Source organism: Mesocricetus auratus, unplaced genomic scaffold, assembly GCF_017639785.1.
Source record: "Mesocricetus auratus isolate SY011 unplaced genomic scaffold, BCM_Maur_2.0 Super-Scaffold_100031, whole genome shotgun sequence".
Taxonomy (NCBI): Eukaryota; Metazoa; Chordata; class Mammalia; order Rodentia; family Cricetidae; genus Mesocricetus; species Mesocricetus auratus.
In genome coordinates, this window is record NW_024429212.1 from 9,719,759 (window position 1) to 9,734,893 (window position 15,135).

At 45.8% G+C, this 15,135-nt stretch overlaps 1 protein-coding gene across 2 annotated transcripts in view; it reads left to right on the plus strand.

Moving 5' to 3' along the window:
* The window catches only part of Fam155a (family with sequence similarity 155 member A), a 474,912-nt gene that overhangs the window by 445,284 nt on the left and 14,493 nt on the right, over window positions 1-15,135 (plus strand). For both annotated transcript variants that reach the window (XM_040733467.1, XM_040733466.1), the window contains exon 2: window positions 2,527-2,698. In XM_040733467.1, coding sequence (XP_040589401.1) covers window positions 2,527-2,698 — 172 coding nt within the window. The remainder of the gene's footprint in view (window positions 1-2,526; window positions 2,699-15,135) is intronic.

Genomic DNA, 15,135 nt, shown 5'->3' on the forward strand with positions numbered 1-15,135 from the left:
TCTTAACCACGGGAAAGGGTGAATGAGAAGATATGTCCATGTCTCAAAATACATCGACACTCCATTGTCTGTGGGTGAAGAGGGCACACACAGGTCGTAACTTGACAGTTCTGATCTAAAGGGGTGTAAAACTACCTTGAGATGCAGCTCAGTTGATGGAGTGCTTGCCTAACATGCTCTGGATCCCATTGCCAGCACAGCATACAACAGGCATGTTGGCACACACTTGTAATCCCAGGACTTGAGGACTGGGGACAGGAGGATCAACCTTGATTACACCGTGATTTCAAGGCCAGCCTGGAACTCTGTGTAAAAATTAAAAACAACCACAACCACAAAGGTAGCCCACTTGGGTAGGGTTGGGAACAGAATGGACAGTGGGTCCCGTAGACATACCTAGGATAATTTTTCTAGAATGTGCAGAATATGACTTAAACTAGAGCACTCTGAGCTTTAGAGTCCCACAGACATACAGTGAGGGCTCTCATTAGCATCCAGTATTCTTGTTAGCCTGCAATACAAACATGTCCCCTTGCTTCCAGCACCTAGAAAAGGTAATTAAAAATAGGAACCACAAAGCCCACAGACTACTCTGAGACCATGGCGCCACCGACACCGTAAACGCTGCGTCTCATGTCATCCCAGGGCACACTAGGTCATACTAGGTCACACAAGGATGGGTTGATTTAAAAAGGCATCTACAACCCCTGCTTAAACCCAGAGTGCAGTTTAGACACCGCGTCTTTTGTCCTTCTTCTGAAACGGATGTCTCGGTCCTTTATTCCGTGTCATTAGTTACCACCCTGGACACCCATGAGACGCCTGGGCTTCCCAGCTGAAATACAAAGTCTCTCGGCTGGCGATCTTTTCTGCTGACGCTGTGTTGGGATCCATTTGGAACCCCATGCAAATAGGCATAAAGTGATGGATGACCTTGTGAATGAAAGTTACTTCTGCCATCTATAATTATGGGTGGGTTTCACACTCATTTTTCCCCTCCTTTAGAAACCTTTTCTTCAAAGGGTAAAACTTTACTTTTATGACACTAACAAGAAGTTCCAAGACAATCCCCAAACCATCAGCTCATAATAAATGAACTTGGGTGAATGACCCAAGTCAGGTTGTTCAAAGTCATCTGAAAACCTTGTTAGGGCTTCATACATTTTTGAAAACGTCTTCTGATTAAGCACAGCAAAACCCCTAAGAACAAAAGCTGGAAAATCTATAGATTTGAGCCTTGAGTTCTGGAAATTTCCCCTCATTTGCATACCTTTTTTTGGGGGGGGGTACGAGACAGGGTTTCTCTGTATTGTTTTCAAGGCTGTCCGTCCAGCCCAGCCTCAAACTCACAGCGATCCGCCTGCCTCTGCCTCCCGAGTGCTGGGATTAAAGGCGTGCTCCACCAACACCAGGCTCGTTTACGTACCTTTTATCCTTAAGAAAAAAAATAATGTGACCAGTTTACAAATTCTAAACATATGCTGAGAGTCGAAGCTGGAAGAAAATGTAACTAGCTTCGAAAAATACATAAATTTGTTAAATACTTGCCCTGTTATCCTCTTTCATGATATATTGATGTACAACTAATGTTGAGTAATTCCATTTCTCAAGGTAGAATGCAATGGCCGAAATGTGACCTAAATAGTGTTCATTTACCCCTGGAAACACACAGAACCACCCACTGTTGCTGAAGACCTGGAAAGAACCCGAATTTCACTGATCTATGCTGCTTCCTTTAAATTTAGACTTCGTTTATTTCATGGAAGGAAAAGAAAAGTGAATTTTCAATGTGTGCTTCCTCCAGTAACCACCACCTAGAAAGAGATCATGAAGCCACGTGTCAGTAGATTTCATAAATACTTAGCAAACACTGAGTGAAAAGTCAGGCTCTGGTGAAGGGACCTCTGTCTCCTAACCAAATGGAACATACTGCATTTGATCTGTGCTGAGTGCTTCTGCTTTGGGTGAGGGTTTCGGTGCCGTTGGTGTTAGTCACAAATGCAAATACTCATTTTTTTATTTTTATTTTTATTGTTGCTGCTGTTGCTGTTGTGCTGTGGCAAAGCAGGCTGTAACCAGCCCACGTGGTTCCGCACACCCTGTGGGTCGTCCTTGCAAAGGGCTTAGCGCCATCTAGTGTCTATCCGGGGTATGAAGCATGGGAAAGCAGAGGAAACAACTGAATGTCTCGGCACACTGCAGTGAGTTAGTGGGGTCGCTGCGTTCTTTGCTCGGCCCTGAGAACGTTAGCTTCTGCTCAAATCGAGTTTCTTAAGAGTGCTTCAAATTAAATACTTGTCATTCGTATAGGACGGTCAGTGTCCAATACCTCTAGCTCTCACTGCGGATTCTCTTAATGGCATTCTTCCCATGTTAAGCCGCCAGTGTGCAAACCACACTCCCTCCGAGTCATCTCCTGACCTGTATGAAACCAACTCATGCTCTCCCAGCCCAACCTTTCCCGTACAAGAGACGTGTGTGTAGCGTTCTCTCCACGCCGCTGACGCTTCTCTCCTTGCTTTTCAGATTGTCTACAAAGCCTGGCTCTGCTCCCAGTACTTTGAAGTCACACAGTTTAACTGCAGAAAGACGATTCCATGCAAGCAATATTGTTTGGAGGTGCAGACCAGGTGTCCGTTCATATTGCCCGACAATGACGAAGTCATCTACGGAGGCCTCTCCAGCTTCATCTGCACAGGTATGGCTGGGCGGGGCCTGGGATCTCCATCGGTTGGTTGCTCCCTTTGGCTCACAATCGCTGGAGCCTTCACAAAGGTCTTTTCACAGGTTCTCTTTTCTGGAAGCACGGGAAAGCCTCCCTAACTGACTTAAACACGAGTCAACCTCCCCACCACACATCTACAACCAATCGTGGGTCTCTGGGAATGTCCATGTGGATAACTGCAGGGGGGAGGTGTTTATAACGGCTCCTGTGTATTAGTGATGATTTTTGTCACCTTATCCTAATTGGTGTTGAGAACAAAAAGAAATGTCCAGTCTGTCTAAGTCACGCATGTGCATATTGGTGTGTAAGAGCCCCAGGCAGGTGATTTCTATATTTTCTGCATTATATAGTTCTATTTCTTTTGTCAAAAAAACAAAACAACAACAACAAAAAAAACCCCTCAGACTTGGCAGGAAGTCAACCCATGAGCATTGTGTTTAGGCAGACATAGAAAACAAGGTCAAAGTTAAGACCAGTCTCCTTCTGAAACAGCCTGTCAATGAGAACCACGCCCTTAGTAGAGCACTGTGTTCACCGGAGCTCTTTATATTCTCTTAGAAGAGGAGGAACGACTCACTATTCGATTTGATACATAGCATGTTCACCATTTGAGTTTTGGGCATAAAAATAAGTCTGGGGAAACCAGGAATTTCTCTTTGTGTGTTGGGCTTACCGTTGTTCCACTGAACAATGGAAGAGCTACAAAGATGGCTGCTACTTAAGTGAAGGTATCTGCTGCCGCCTGAAATTCAGTCTCTGGGAAGCAGATGGCAGAAGGGGAGAACACGCCCCTTCAAGTTGTCCTCTGACCTCAGGCATGCAGGCACATACACAAGATTAATTTGATAGTTAGCAAATATAACAAAAAATAAGAGAGAAGGCTCAGTGGTTAAGAGCACATGTTCTTGCAGAAGACCTGGGGTTGGTTCCCAACACCCACATGGTAGTTCACAACCGTCTGTAACTCCAGTGCCAGGGGATCCAAGGCCCCTTTGGACCTCTGCAGGGAACAAGCATGCATATAGCACACAGACATACGTGAAGGGAAGACACTATTATACACAAAATAAAATAAAATAAAACAATGACAAGTTGACATGCTCATTGTGACAGTGTATCAGGTGGTTTCCAGGCCACCACTGTTCAGGATAAAGAACCACCAAGATACAGCCAGTGCCCTAAGATCCTGCCCTCGCTGGCAGAAGATACAGCCAGTGCCCTAAGATCCTGCCCTCGCTGGCAGAAGATACAGCCAGTGCCCTAAGATCCTGTGCTCACTGGCAGAAGATACAGCCAGTGCCCTAAGATCCTGCCCTCACTGGCAGAAGATACAGCCAGTGCCCTAAGATCCTGCCCTCGCTGGCAGAAGATACAGCCAGTGCCCTAAGATCCTGCCCTCACTGGCAGAAGATACAGCCAGTGCCCTAAGATCCTGCCCTCACTGGCAGAAGGGCACCTATCCCACCACACAGCCTAGCTTTTCCCTGATGAGCCACAGTAAGGATCCCCAGCCCAGGCCTCTGCACATGCTAAGAGCATGTAGATGAGGGGGACATTCAGGCTTGACAGCAGTAAGCAAGAGGAGAGGGGGTGCAGGGAGAGGGAGGAAGAGGAGGATGAAGAAGGGGGAAAGGCAGGGGAGAAGGGAAACTAAGAATGGGAAGCAAGAAGAGGAGAAGTTCAAGAAAGAACATGGGGAAGGAGGGTGGGAAAAGGAGGAAAAGAGGGAAGAGGCAGGAAAGGAATGAGGGAAGGAAGGAAGGAAGGAAGGGAGGGAAGGAAAAGAAGGAAGGAAAGGAATGAGGGAAGGAGGGAAGGAAGGGAAGGAAGGAAAGGAGGGAAGGAAAGGAACGAAGGAAGGAAGGAAGGGAGGGAAGGAAAGGAATGAGGGAAGGAAGAAAGGGAGGGAGGGAGGAAGGAAGGGAGAGAGGGAAGGAGTTACAAAAGAAAATTTTTTTTCTGTGGTGGTGGGGGAAGCAGGAATCACCAGAAGCAGGCTTTAATTTATGTTGGCTTTCCCACAGAACTTTCCATAAATGACCATAAAAATGAAAAGCCTACATTATAGAATTCTGTCCAAGGGACTCTCGTGGCATCTGGCTTTCTGTGAAGGACTTGGTTCCTTCGCTCGCAGCATGCGGTCCTCTCCTGGGCTGCTCAGTGGGTCCCACCAGGAACTCAGGAACTCAGAAGCCCAAAGGAAGGTTTGAGGTTCGTGTGTTGACCTTTTGTCATCTCCTGGACTCATCTGCGTTTTTAGAGTTGCTTTCTCTGGACGCCTTCGGACTATGGGATGCAAAAGCAATCCCAGGTATCTTCTGCACCAAAAAGGCTCGTGTAGAGCTTGAGTTTTTGGTTGTCTTGGGTTTTGTAAAATCTGCCTGTTTGTAGCTACAGTAACATCTCTAAGGAAAGGTGACAAAAGGAGAAATCAGTCACTCGCCGAGAAGATAACGCCAGCTCCTTGGAGTCCCTCCGAGTTTCCTGATGCTGAGCACTGGGAGGCGTCTCTGCTATTTGCTCTCTGTAGGCACTGTGACCCTCATGGTTACGGAGCTCAGAAGTCTCCAGTTAGTTTTTCAGGCCTGCTCATCTGAAAGTGTGAACTTATGCATACACCAGGAAGAATCGTGCCCTTTCCTGGGGTGGGAGAGGCCTTTGATGGAAACTCCATGTCCAGGCTGATCACTGGCAACTGTTGCCCCTACCCCAGGTTGCAAAGTCCCTGTTCAATTGAGTGACTGCCAAACCCTATACGGAAGCCATCGTGCTGCTTCTTGCTGCCTGGCCATGTGAGTAGACTTCCAGGCATGACCAAAAGCAGACTCTGTCTCTGGAAAAGCCAGAAACTCAGGCAGGCCCCTGCTGAGGCTCATAGCACCCAGACTGACTTCTGGAAGAGTGGGATCTTCTGGAGCTGGGCACTGGCTCCCCGACTGTGACTTCTGTGGTCTCTGAGACCCCTCATGGAAGATACACACAGACCCACACACCACCTGTGTATGTACGGAGGGAACTCAGGAGGGAACGGGTTCGAAAGAGAACTCATGTGTGACCTCTTTACCATGGCTACTGCTACGCCAGGGCCACCTGGTAGCCTCCTCACAGTAGGCACACAGGCAGATAAACAACAAGGGGCTTGTAGGGTTATACTAAACATGGTCTATAAATACAAAACGAAACAAAACCCCACCATCTAAGTCAGAACTCTTGCTCTTTCCTTCCAGCTTGTGGAAACAAAAGCAGCAAAAAAAGGTTGTTTCCCCAGAGGGTGCCAAAAGCTGCGGTCACTGGTCGGTTTTGAAAGAATCCGAGGCAGCGGTTCACAATCTGTGGCTTGTTGTCACCGCTTTGGGGGTCACATATTAGATATTTATATTGCGATTCCTAACAGTAGCAAAATCACAGTGATGGAGTAGCGACGGAAACAGAGTTGTGGTTTGGGGTCACCACATCATGCATTGAGGGGCCATGGCAAGAGGAAGGTTGGGAAGCACCGCTCTGAGGTCTGTTCACAGGGTAAGAACCTGAGGCCAGGCAGGCCCTAGACCCGAGAGAGAACCTAGTACTATCACTCTGCTGAACAGACATGTGCTAAAGTGAGTTCAAATGGATTACCCATATAGCCAAGGGCTGGTGCGTCTCTCAGTCCTCACCAGAGAAGCTTCTGTTTGCGGTAGATGGCGATTGATGCAGAGACCTACAGAAAACAAGAGACTGGATGTGATATCTGTACCGCATCCCCTCCTCCTGGGGGCTCAGGGATTATTGCAGAAGAGGAAGAAAGATTTTAAGAGTCAGAGTCAGTATAAGGAAAGAGTGGGGGGGGACATAGAACAGAAGTTGTACATATTAACTCACATTTGTCACATCGTGCACAAGAACCATGCATGCTCAAACCAAGCGAAACCAGGGCGTGCCAAGAGGAGGGGAGCACAAAGCCCCGCCCCTGGGTGAGGAGCTCTGGTGGTTGACAGCTGCTGGGAGAGGAAGGACCCGTTTTCTTTAGTGTGTGTCCCCTGATGAGTCGACCATACTCCAGTGGAAAGCTACACACACCGAAGAATCTATGGGCAACAGAAATTGGACCTCACTGGTTTATTATAAAAGGGGAGGAGGGCAAAGCTGGTGGGTAGAGAGGAGAAATATTTGGGAGGAGCTAGGGAAGGGAGTTGATGCGATCAGAATATATTGGCGAAATTCTCAAATAGCTTAAGAAATTGAAAGAAAAAGGAGAGTTGAGAAGGAGTGCTAGTATCTCTTCAAGTTGGACAGGTTTAATGAGAGTGGGTTTTCTGTGGTTTCTATGAGAGTAGAGAACTCCTTCACAACGCTGAGAACTAACTATGTGTGGCCCTTGTGGGATGCTGCAGAGGGACCTGTTCTGTCCAGGGGTGTGGCCACTCAGATTTTGGTGGTAACCTCCATTTCCCATAGACCTGAGTGGATGCTTCTGACTGCTTTAGCCAGAAATGGTGCAGCTCAGATAGGCCTGGGACTGCTAAAGTTCTGGTAGTTTCCAAACACAGGTTTTCTCAAAACGGCTGTGAAGTTGAACTCACGGTTCGATTAATTTAGAATTCAAGTCAACATCTCACCACATCCCTTCTTGTGCTTTTGATTTTGAGACATGGACCCATAGCCCGGGCTAGCTTTGAGCTTCTTGTTCAACCGGGGGTAACCTTGACCGCCCAGTCCTTCTGCCTCTATCTCCCTAAGTACTGACATGAGGTTTCAGCAGTATGCCTGATGGACAAAGTCCTGCGGATCAAACACAGAGCCTAGAACACGCTAGGACACCTGAGTCTCATCCCTGGCCATCACTCGAGGTTACCTGAGCCGAGTCCCGGCCTTGGCTCCTTCATCTTTGCCTGTGTGTGTGTGTGTGTGTGTGTGTGTGTGTGTGTGTGTGTGTGTGTGTGTGTGTGTGTGAAAACCTAGCCATGTCCTGAACTTTAACTCTCAGATGCAATGCTCTGATGGTCAACAGAATAACCTGACCCTTATTAAGCCAGAGACCTATTAAAGAGCGGAGCGAGCCTGTGTACCATGTGCAATTGTCCAACTTGGGTCTCTGTGCTCACGCGTCAACGTTCTGGCCTCGGATCTCGATGACGCCAGGGCTTCTGCCTGTGTTGGATTCTGCTTTGGGAAAAAGGGGGGTGATGAACTGAGATGCCTCGGTTTTTCCATTGAAGAACAGAACTGACATGACGGGAGGAATGTTTGAGAGGTAATTTAGGGAGAAGTTCCGGGGTGTTGTCAGGGCAGACTGTCAGTCACTGCTGGGGTGGGTGAGTCACAGCCACCAGCGTTTTTTCCTTTTCCTATCTTTTCTTTTTCTTCTTTTTTTTTTCTGCCGGCCCCATCACAGGCTGCCCTGTGAGGGAGAGTCTGCATCTGCAGAGCAGGGGCTGTGACCACGGTCTCACTACCCAGCCTCCGCCGTAGTAATCACGGTGGTGTTTCCCTCTCTGCCCTCCCGCACCGGGTCCAGGGCTCCCAGAGCAATCCTTGACTGCTCACGGGTAATAGGGAGCTGAGATTCAGGAGACGGAGGCAGCAGAGTGCCACAGCTGTGGGTGCTATGGTAACAAACATGGGAAATTACCCTTTGATTGATGGATAAAGTAGGCCTGATGTCATTTGCCGCTCCAAATTCGCAAGAACAAAAAGCAGAAGTTGGTCCGTCGGGGGTTACTGACAATGCAGATAAAACATATTTTGAGAATTCCGTGTAAATTCTGCATCCCATTCTTTTAGCTGTGACAAGGATAGGGTTATGTTTCTGCCTCTGGGGAAAACACCGTAGGATGCTTTTGTTCCTTCCTTGCCAGGTGGATTAGCTGAGGTGGTGGATGGCGCAGCCTAGCGGCAGTTAAGAGGTACTGCAGGGCATCTGAAGCCTTCCTGCACATAGGAAAAGCCGATAATCAATCTCTGTCTCTCTGTCTCTCTGTCTCTCTGTCTCTCTGTCTCTCTCTCTCTCTCACACACACACACACAGATCACAAAGGAGTCTTTAAAATTTTTAAAGTGTGTTCTCATTACAGTATTGTAGCAGAGAAATATGTTTTCTATATATTTTAGTGTCAACGTCTCGGCCACTTTTCTATTTACACATTTAAACTGTGTATACATATGTTCAAGTACTTTTCCAAATTCAGTATGGGAGTGGGGGGTATACTAAGCAAAACAAAAATCTCAATAAGATTATGAGCCTTTACGTCAAAAGACAAATTTAAAGAGATTAGATTGCCAGAATAAAATAGAGAGAAAAGATAACAGGCCTCTAAATGCAATGTGTGGAATGTAAGACGCCGCATGGCTGTTCTAACTCCTCTCTGTAGAGCCTGACATTTACAGGTGTCCAATAACCAGTCTAAACCCACATCCTGCTCTCAACTGCTTTTGTCTTCTGCCTTCAAATGTCTGCCTTAGACAAGGGCTCACACCACAGGGAACAAAATTCTGGATGTCGAAATTCTTCCGGGAGCTGTGGAAATACATGCCTACTGTAAGGCTCCCTTCTTTGTACACTCAGTGAATGTCACTGAACCCATGGAATCAGAGAGTACTCAGACAGAATGTCCCCTCTGACAGACACACACATCCAGTCTGATGGTTGCAGGGAGACGGCTGACCTGCAGTGGAGGCTGGGGATTGCCCATTTGTCTGTGAAGAGCAGAGAGTGTGGACTAACGTGCGTCCTGTGTGCCCATAGAGAGCCTCGGAGAGCTTGTGGGCACACTCACACCGCTCCAGATTTGTAGGTGACAGCGTGCTACCCTCCACAAGCCTGCTGCTCTCCACAGCTTTGTGAAAATTCTGACACGCCTCCAGTGAGCCTTCTGCTCTACATCCTACAGCTTGCATGATCTGAGAGGAGAAATTAAAGGCATAGACGAGGAGAGTTGAGTAATCTGATCCTGGAATGATGCTGGTAGGGGCTGGAGTTGAACTAGTCCCAAGAGGAGTCCAAGTTGAATCACGGGGATCCAGGGGTCACTGCTCCAGGGCATCAGGCTGTGTCCAGAGCAATGCCGGGGCATGTTGGAGAACTTTGGTTGGTGGTCTTTAGAAGGCTTCCCTGACATCAGGCCTCAAATGTCCTTGAACCTGGCAAGAAACGCACGTTCTTGGTTTCTGGCATCCATGTGCACATGTCATGGGACTCTAGAAGGAGCTAGCTCTGTTGGTCTGTTGAATATGTGGCATTTCAGGTTAGGTGGGAAAACTCAGCGAAGTCAGGGTTATCAGAGCAGGAGGACTGGGTTCCCTGGTCCGTCTGCCTGTTTCACCTGCACTTGAGATGTCTTTGTGAAGAATCAACCTCCACTCTGTAGCTCCTGCAAACTGAACTTGCTTGACCACCGCTGTTTTCCTCCACAGTTATAGGCTCCGCCCTCACGGGAACAAGTCTGGACACCCCACCGTTCCTTAAACTGGAATGCATTGCAGAATTCAGGGTCATTAAAAATCAACAACAGTAAAAGGTCTCTGACTGCAATCACCCCAAAATAACTCAAAAGCACGTAGGAAATGAATTCTTGGTATTTCTGTCAGGGTTCACAAGAGTTGTGTTGTAATGTGAATGAACACACAGCTGGTGTACACTCTCCACTGTGTAACATTGACTAAAACTGCCAAAAGCCCAGGCTGACTTTAGAGACTACTGGATGCTGTGAACTATTTTTGTAGGAAGTTTACTACTCTTATGGGGCCAGGATGGGTTAGATACAGAAAAGAAAGACTATTTTCTACCATCATTTCTCAACATACCAATTTCTGGCTTATGTATATTAGGGTTGTCTTTCTTGCTTTAGAATATTTGATGGCATAAATCACTGCTTGAGTTATTGGCTTCAGTTTCACAAAAATTACCAAAAGAATTTTGGCTTCAGATTAGGACAGAATTTCCATCAGTTTCTGAAATGGCCTTGAACACGGTCCTGTTACTTTGTACTAAAGATTTATACAAAGTGGCATTTTCAGCATGATGACTGTTGAATCAAAATATGGATCAGCTCTGGAAAACGTTGGAGATGCTGGATCCTGCAGTATGAAATATTCACCCAAGATTCAGTTGTTTGTGCAAAAATAAATATTACACCCATCTCATTAGTATATCCACTGGCTTTCATCTCTTATCAATAGCAAAATTCAGTGTTTACTAAAGAAGAATCATAAAACAAATTTCTTTGTGTGTTAATAATGTTAAAAATATCTAGAGTCAAAAGAGATCACAAATGGAAAAAGTCCAATATTGCTTTTTCCAAGTCTGTTTTTGCGAAAGCAAAAAACAATTCCATGCTTCCCAGCTATTGGTCCAGTGTCAATGTCATAAGAGGAACAGGCACAGTCTGCTGCCCTTAAAGTAGCTCAGGAGAAATGTCTCCCTGGTGTGATGGAGCAGAGATCTTCCTTCATTCACAAAAACATTCCCTGACTCCTCACACCATACATCACATCAAAAATGGATGCCATGAGTGTTTTGCAACATGACTTCCTTCCTTCCTTCCTTTCTTTCCTTCTTTCTTTTTTTTTTCTTTCTTTTTCTCCTTGGGTTAAATAAAGACCAAGACTGTCTAGCTCTCTGTTCCTGGAAAAAGCTTGTGGTCAAATGGCTAGCTCTGTTAGCCAGATGGCGAGTGAGAGTTTTCAGATACCATCCTCCCCACTCTCGGACACACACACACACACACACACACACACACAGAGGAGCTCATAGATACATCCCTATCATCAAAAGACAGGTAAAGCTCCTTATGTGTGTCACTAAATATGGCTATGACTCAAGCTGACACTGTTCTATGTATTATACAATCATTATAGTATAGCAACATATAACTAATGTATTTATAACATTCTAATATACCATTCACATATACATGTAGTTGAAATGGCTAGTTTCACACAGAAACCAAGTAAACAAAGGAGGGAATTTTTGTTTTAAAATTAGCCTTAAATCTTAGACCGTGAGTTAGAATTTCAGCATGGCTAAAGCAAACAACTACATGCATGTGTGTTTTGTGTAGTGTGTGTGTGTGTGTGTGTCCATCCCCTGAGCTCAAGAGAATCTTATAAAATCAAATGCAGAAAGAGGTGCGAGTTCAGTGTAGGTGAGACAGTGGCAAGACTGTCCCAAGAGAAAGCCATCTCCACAGGCATTACAAGTTAGGGCTTCAGTGTGTAGTCTTAGTAGTCACTGTTCAGAACTTAAGTATGCATTTGGAAGGAGGGAAATTTGGGGGGGCACGCAGTGGGCAAACAGTGTAAAGATGACTTAAGGAGAAGATAGGCTGTGACATGGCAGGACCGAAGACCCGAGGCCTCCAGGAATGACCTGACAACGCTGCCTCCTTATACTCCAGCGCCCGATGAGACATGGCCCTCCCCTGTTCTTCACATCACAAGATGGAGAAGCATCTGTACCTACAGTGTCCATCACAGCAGCCTCCACTGATGGGTGCAATGAGTAAAATGGCTTGCAAGACTGGAAAAAAAAACAAAGACATCCAACATGGCTTACTCTAGAATAATTTCTACCATTTACACAAGAAAAAGAATGGCAGGCTTTAAAAATTCACCCAGATTAGAGGGCAGGGAGCAACAATGCGATTATAGAAGCAATGACATCTGGGCCCTGGGGCAGAGACAAGAGCAATGAGACCAGAGTGAACGCTGCTGAACACAGGGCACCAACATTACAGATCTCTTTAAGCTGGATAATAAAGTGATCTCTGAAATCTCATGAACATCTTTTTTGATGGAATTTATACCACAGTGAATCTGCAGAGTGCTGTGTGTGTGTTTCTGTGTGTGTGTGTGTGTGTGTGTGTGTGTGTAGTATCCAAAGCCCCACTTGTCAACCCTCAGAATATCTTAACCCTGAGTCTGAGAACCCTTCAGTTCAGGATGAGACAGTAGTGAACATGCTTCCAACAGCCCAGCCACTCTGAGCATCCCACTGGGGATTGCATGGAACCAAAACTGCTCTAAGTAACGATGCCTTTTCCAAAAGGAAAAAAAGGGGGAAAGAAGAGAAAGGAAAGCAGAAGAAAACCTAGCCACATAGATTCTTACCATGTTTTAGTTTATTCTTTGAGAATATGATACATGTGTGCAATGAAATAGGGTCATATCCATCCCCGTATTTTCCCAGCAAGCTCACCTGGAATTTCCTCCTCCTGTATCCGTGTCTCCTCTTCCTCCTCCCCTTTCTTTTCTGTAATGACCCATCCACTAAGTCTGGTTAGAGCTTTCTACACGCATGAGTGTGGGGCATCATGGGAAACCCTCCAATTTCTTAGGTCTAGAATACTTTGTGTTCCTTTTGGAAATGTTTTCCCTGTCATTTTTAGACTGATTTCATAGGTTTCTCCTGTGGTTTTGAAAGGAATTACGCTTTAACAGTTTTGTGGAATACATTATTGTTATTTCACTTTCTCTAAATTCACTCTACTATTTACATGCATTTAAATTATTTTTTCAGAATTTCATGTATAATATTCCATTTATATCATTTACATCCCTCCCTGTACTCCTTCTGTGCTTCTGCCACCCTTAAATTATTATTTTGTTATGTGTATACATACACACAAAGAGAGATGTGTGTGTGTGTGTGTGTGTGTGTGTGTGTGTGTGTGTGTGTCTGTCTGTCCTGCAGAGTCAATTCAGTGTTGCTTATGTGTACATTTAGGCTGACCATCTGGGATTGGACAACCTACTGGGGTATTCGTGTCTGAAGAAGACTGGTTCTCTCTTTATCAGCCTCCGTTCATTTACTGTAGCTCTTCATCTAGGGGTGGGGCCTTGTGAGATTTCCCCATCCCTGTTGGCCTGTCAGTCAGTGTTGTCATTGTTCAGGTCTTGTTTAAGAGGCCATATTGTCAGTATTTCCTGTCATATGAAGAAGACACAATCGCCCACCTGACACCCTACTCCTCTGGAACATTGAAAGCAAGGACTCTAGCTATAGAGACCCTTCCCCAGCCCTCAGGCCCTCAGTCCTAATGCTTACAAGGAGGATAATTTCTACCTCTGTCCATTCCAATTATCTTGAAAATAGAGAAAATGCTATCCATGGAGTCACATCTATTTAAAATCATGACCTTCATGAATTAACACAAACAGAAGCAAGGGTGACCCCATAATAAGAGTAATCAGGAATTTCAGAACTGACAAGTCAAAGTATCCAACTACCCAGCTCCAACAGGTGGGTTTGCTATTGGTTGCCTGTACCCTAGAGAATCAGGGTGTCTTGGATGGGATGGGCTCACTGAGGGTAATACTGCAAAAGAGAAATGTCTGTCTTGAGGGAACTGGGCTCAGTGGCTTTTTTTTCTTTTTGACTTTTTACTCCACCATGATAGTACAAGCATTAAATTCAGCCAACAAAAAAACTGAAAAATAGAAATTAACTTGCTTTTCCAAGTTCATCAGGAAGCCAGCTGCAGACTCACAAGTCTTGCTCTCTGTTGGCGGTCCTTCTCTGATGGTTGGAGCCTTCGTTTCCACGGGAACATGGTTTTGTAACCTTGAGCACCTGACATCCTTTCAATTAGCTACTGGTTTGACTCCAGAGGGTCACGAGCTGTCTTCCTGCTTGGATAATGAAATGCTTGCCTTCATTGGAAGCAATCTGTGCAAACAAATGTGTCAGCGTCCTTTTCTTTCTTCGTCATGATTGTTTTTTCCTGGTTTTGAAGTATACCTTGCATCTTTTCTCTCCTAGATTTTCACGTATTCAACGAAAATTTGCTGAAAATGCCTAATGTTAGAATATCGTAAGACTATTATTGTATAGTTTTGTAGCTCAGAAGTGTGATTGGGCTTTTTTTGTGGGTACCACCAGCTCCCCAGCAATGACATGGAGACTCATTTTTAATTACGAAAGCTCGGCCGGTAGCTCAGGGTTCCTTCTAACTAGCTCTGATAACCTAAATTCACCCGTGTCTTTCCATCTGTGTCCTTCCACAAGGCCCAGCCACCTCTACTTTATCGTGACCCTGCTGCTTGTTCTGCGTCCTCTGGCGGCTCCACCTTCTTCTTCCCAGCATCCTCTCTGTCTTGCAAATCCTGCCTGGCTACTGACCACTCAGCTTTTTATACTGAAACAATCCCATTGACATGTTTTCACAGTGTGTAAAAAGATTATTCCACAATACAGAAGCTTAGCAAAGATATCCGCTGGTAAAAATCAAAGAATGTGCAGGTGGGTTTCTAGGTGCACTTCTGGGGGTCTCTCTCTCTTTCTGTGTATGTGTGTGCATGCATGTGTACAGGCAAGCCTGTGGAGGCCATCTTGCATGTTTGAGACAGACTTGCCCTTGCCTGAGTTTTACCAGTAGACTAAACTGTCCAGGTATCCCTGGGGACCCTCCAGTCACCATTTCCCAAGCTGTCTG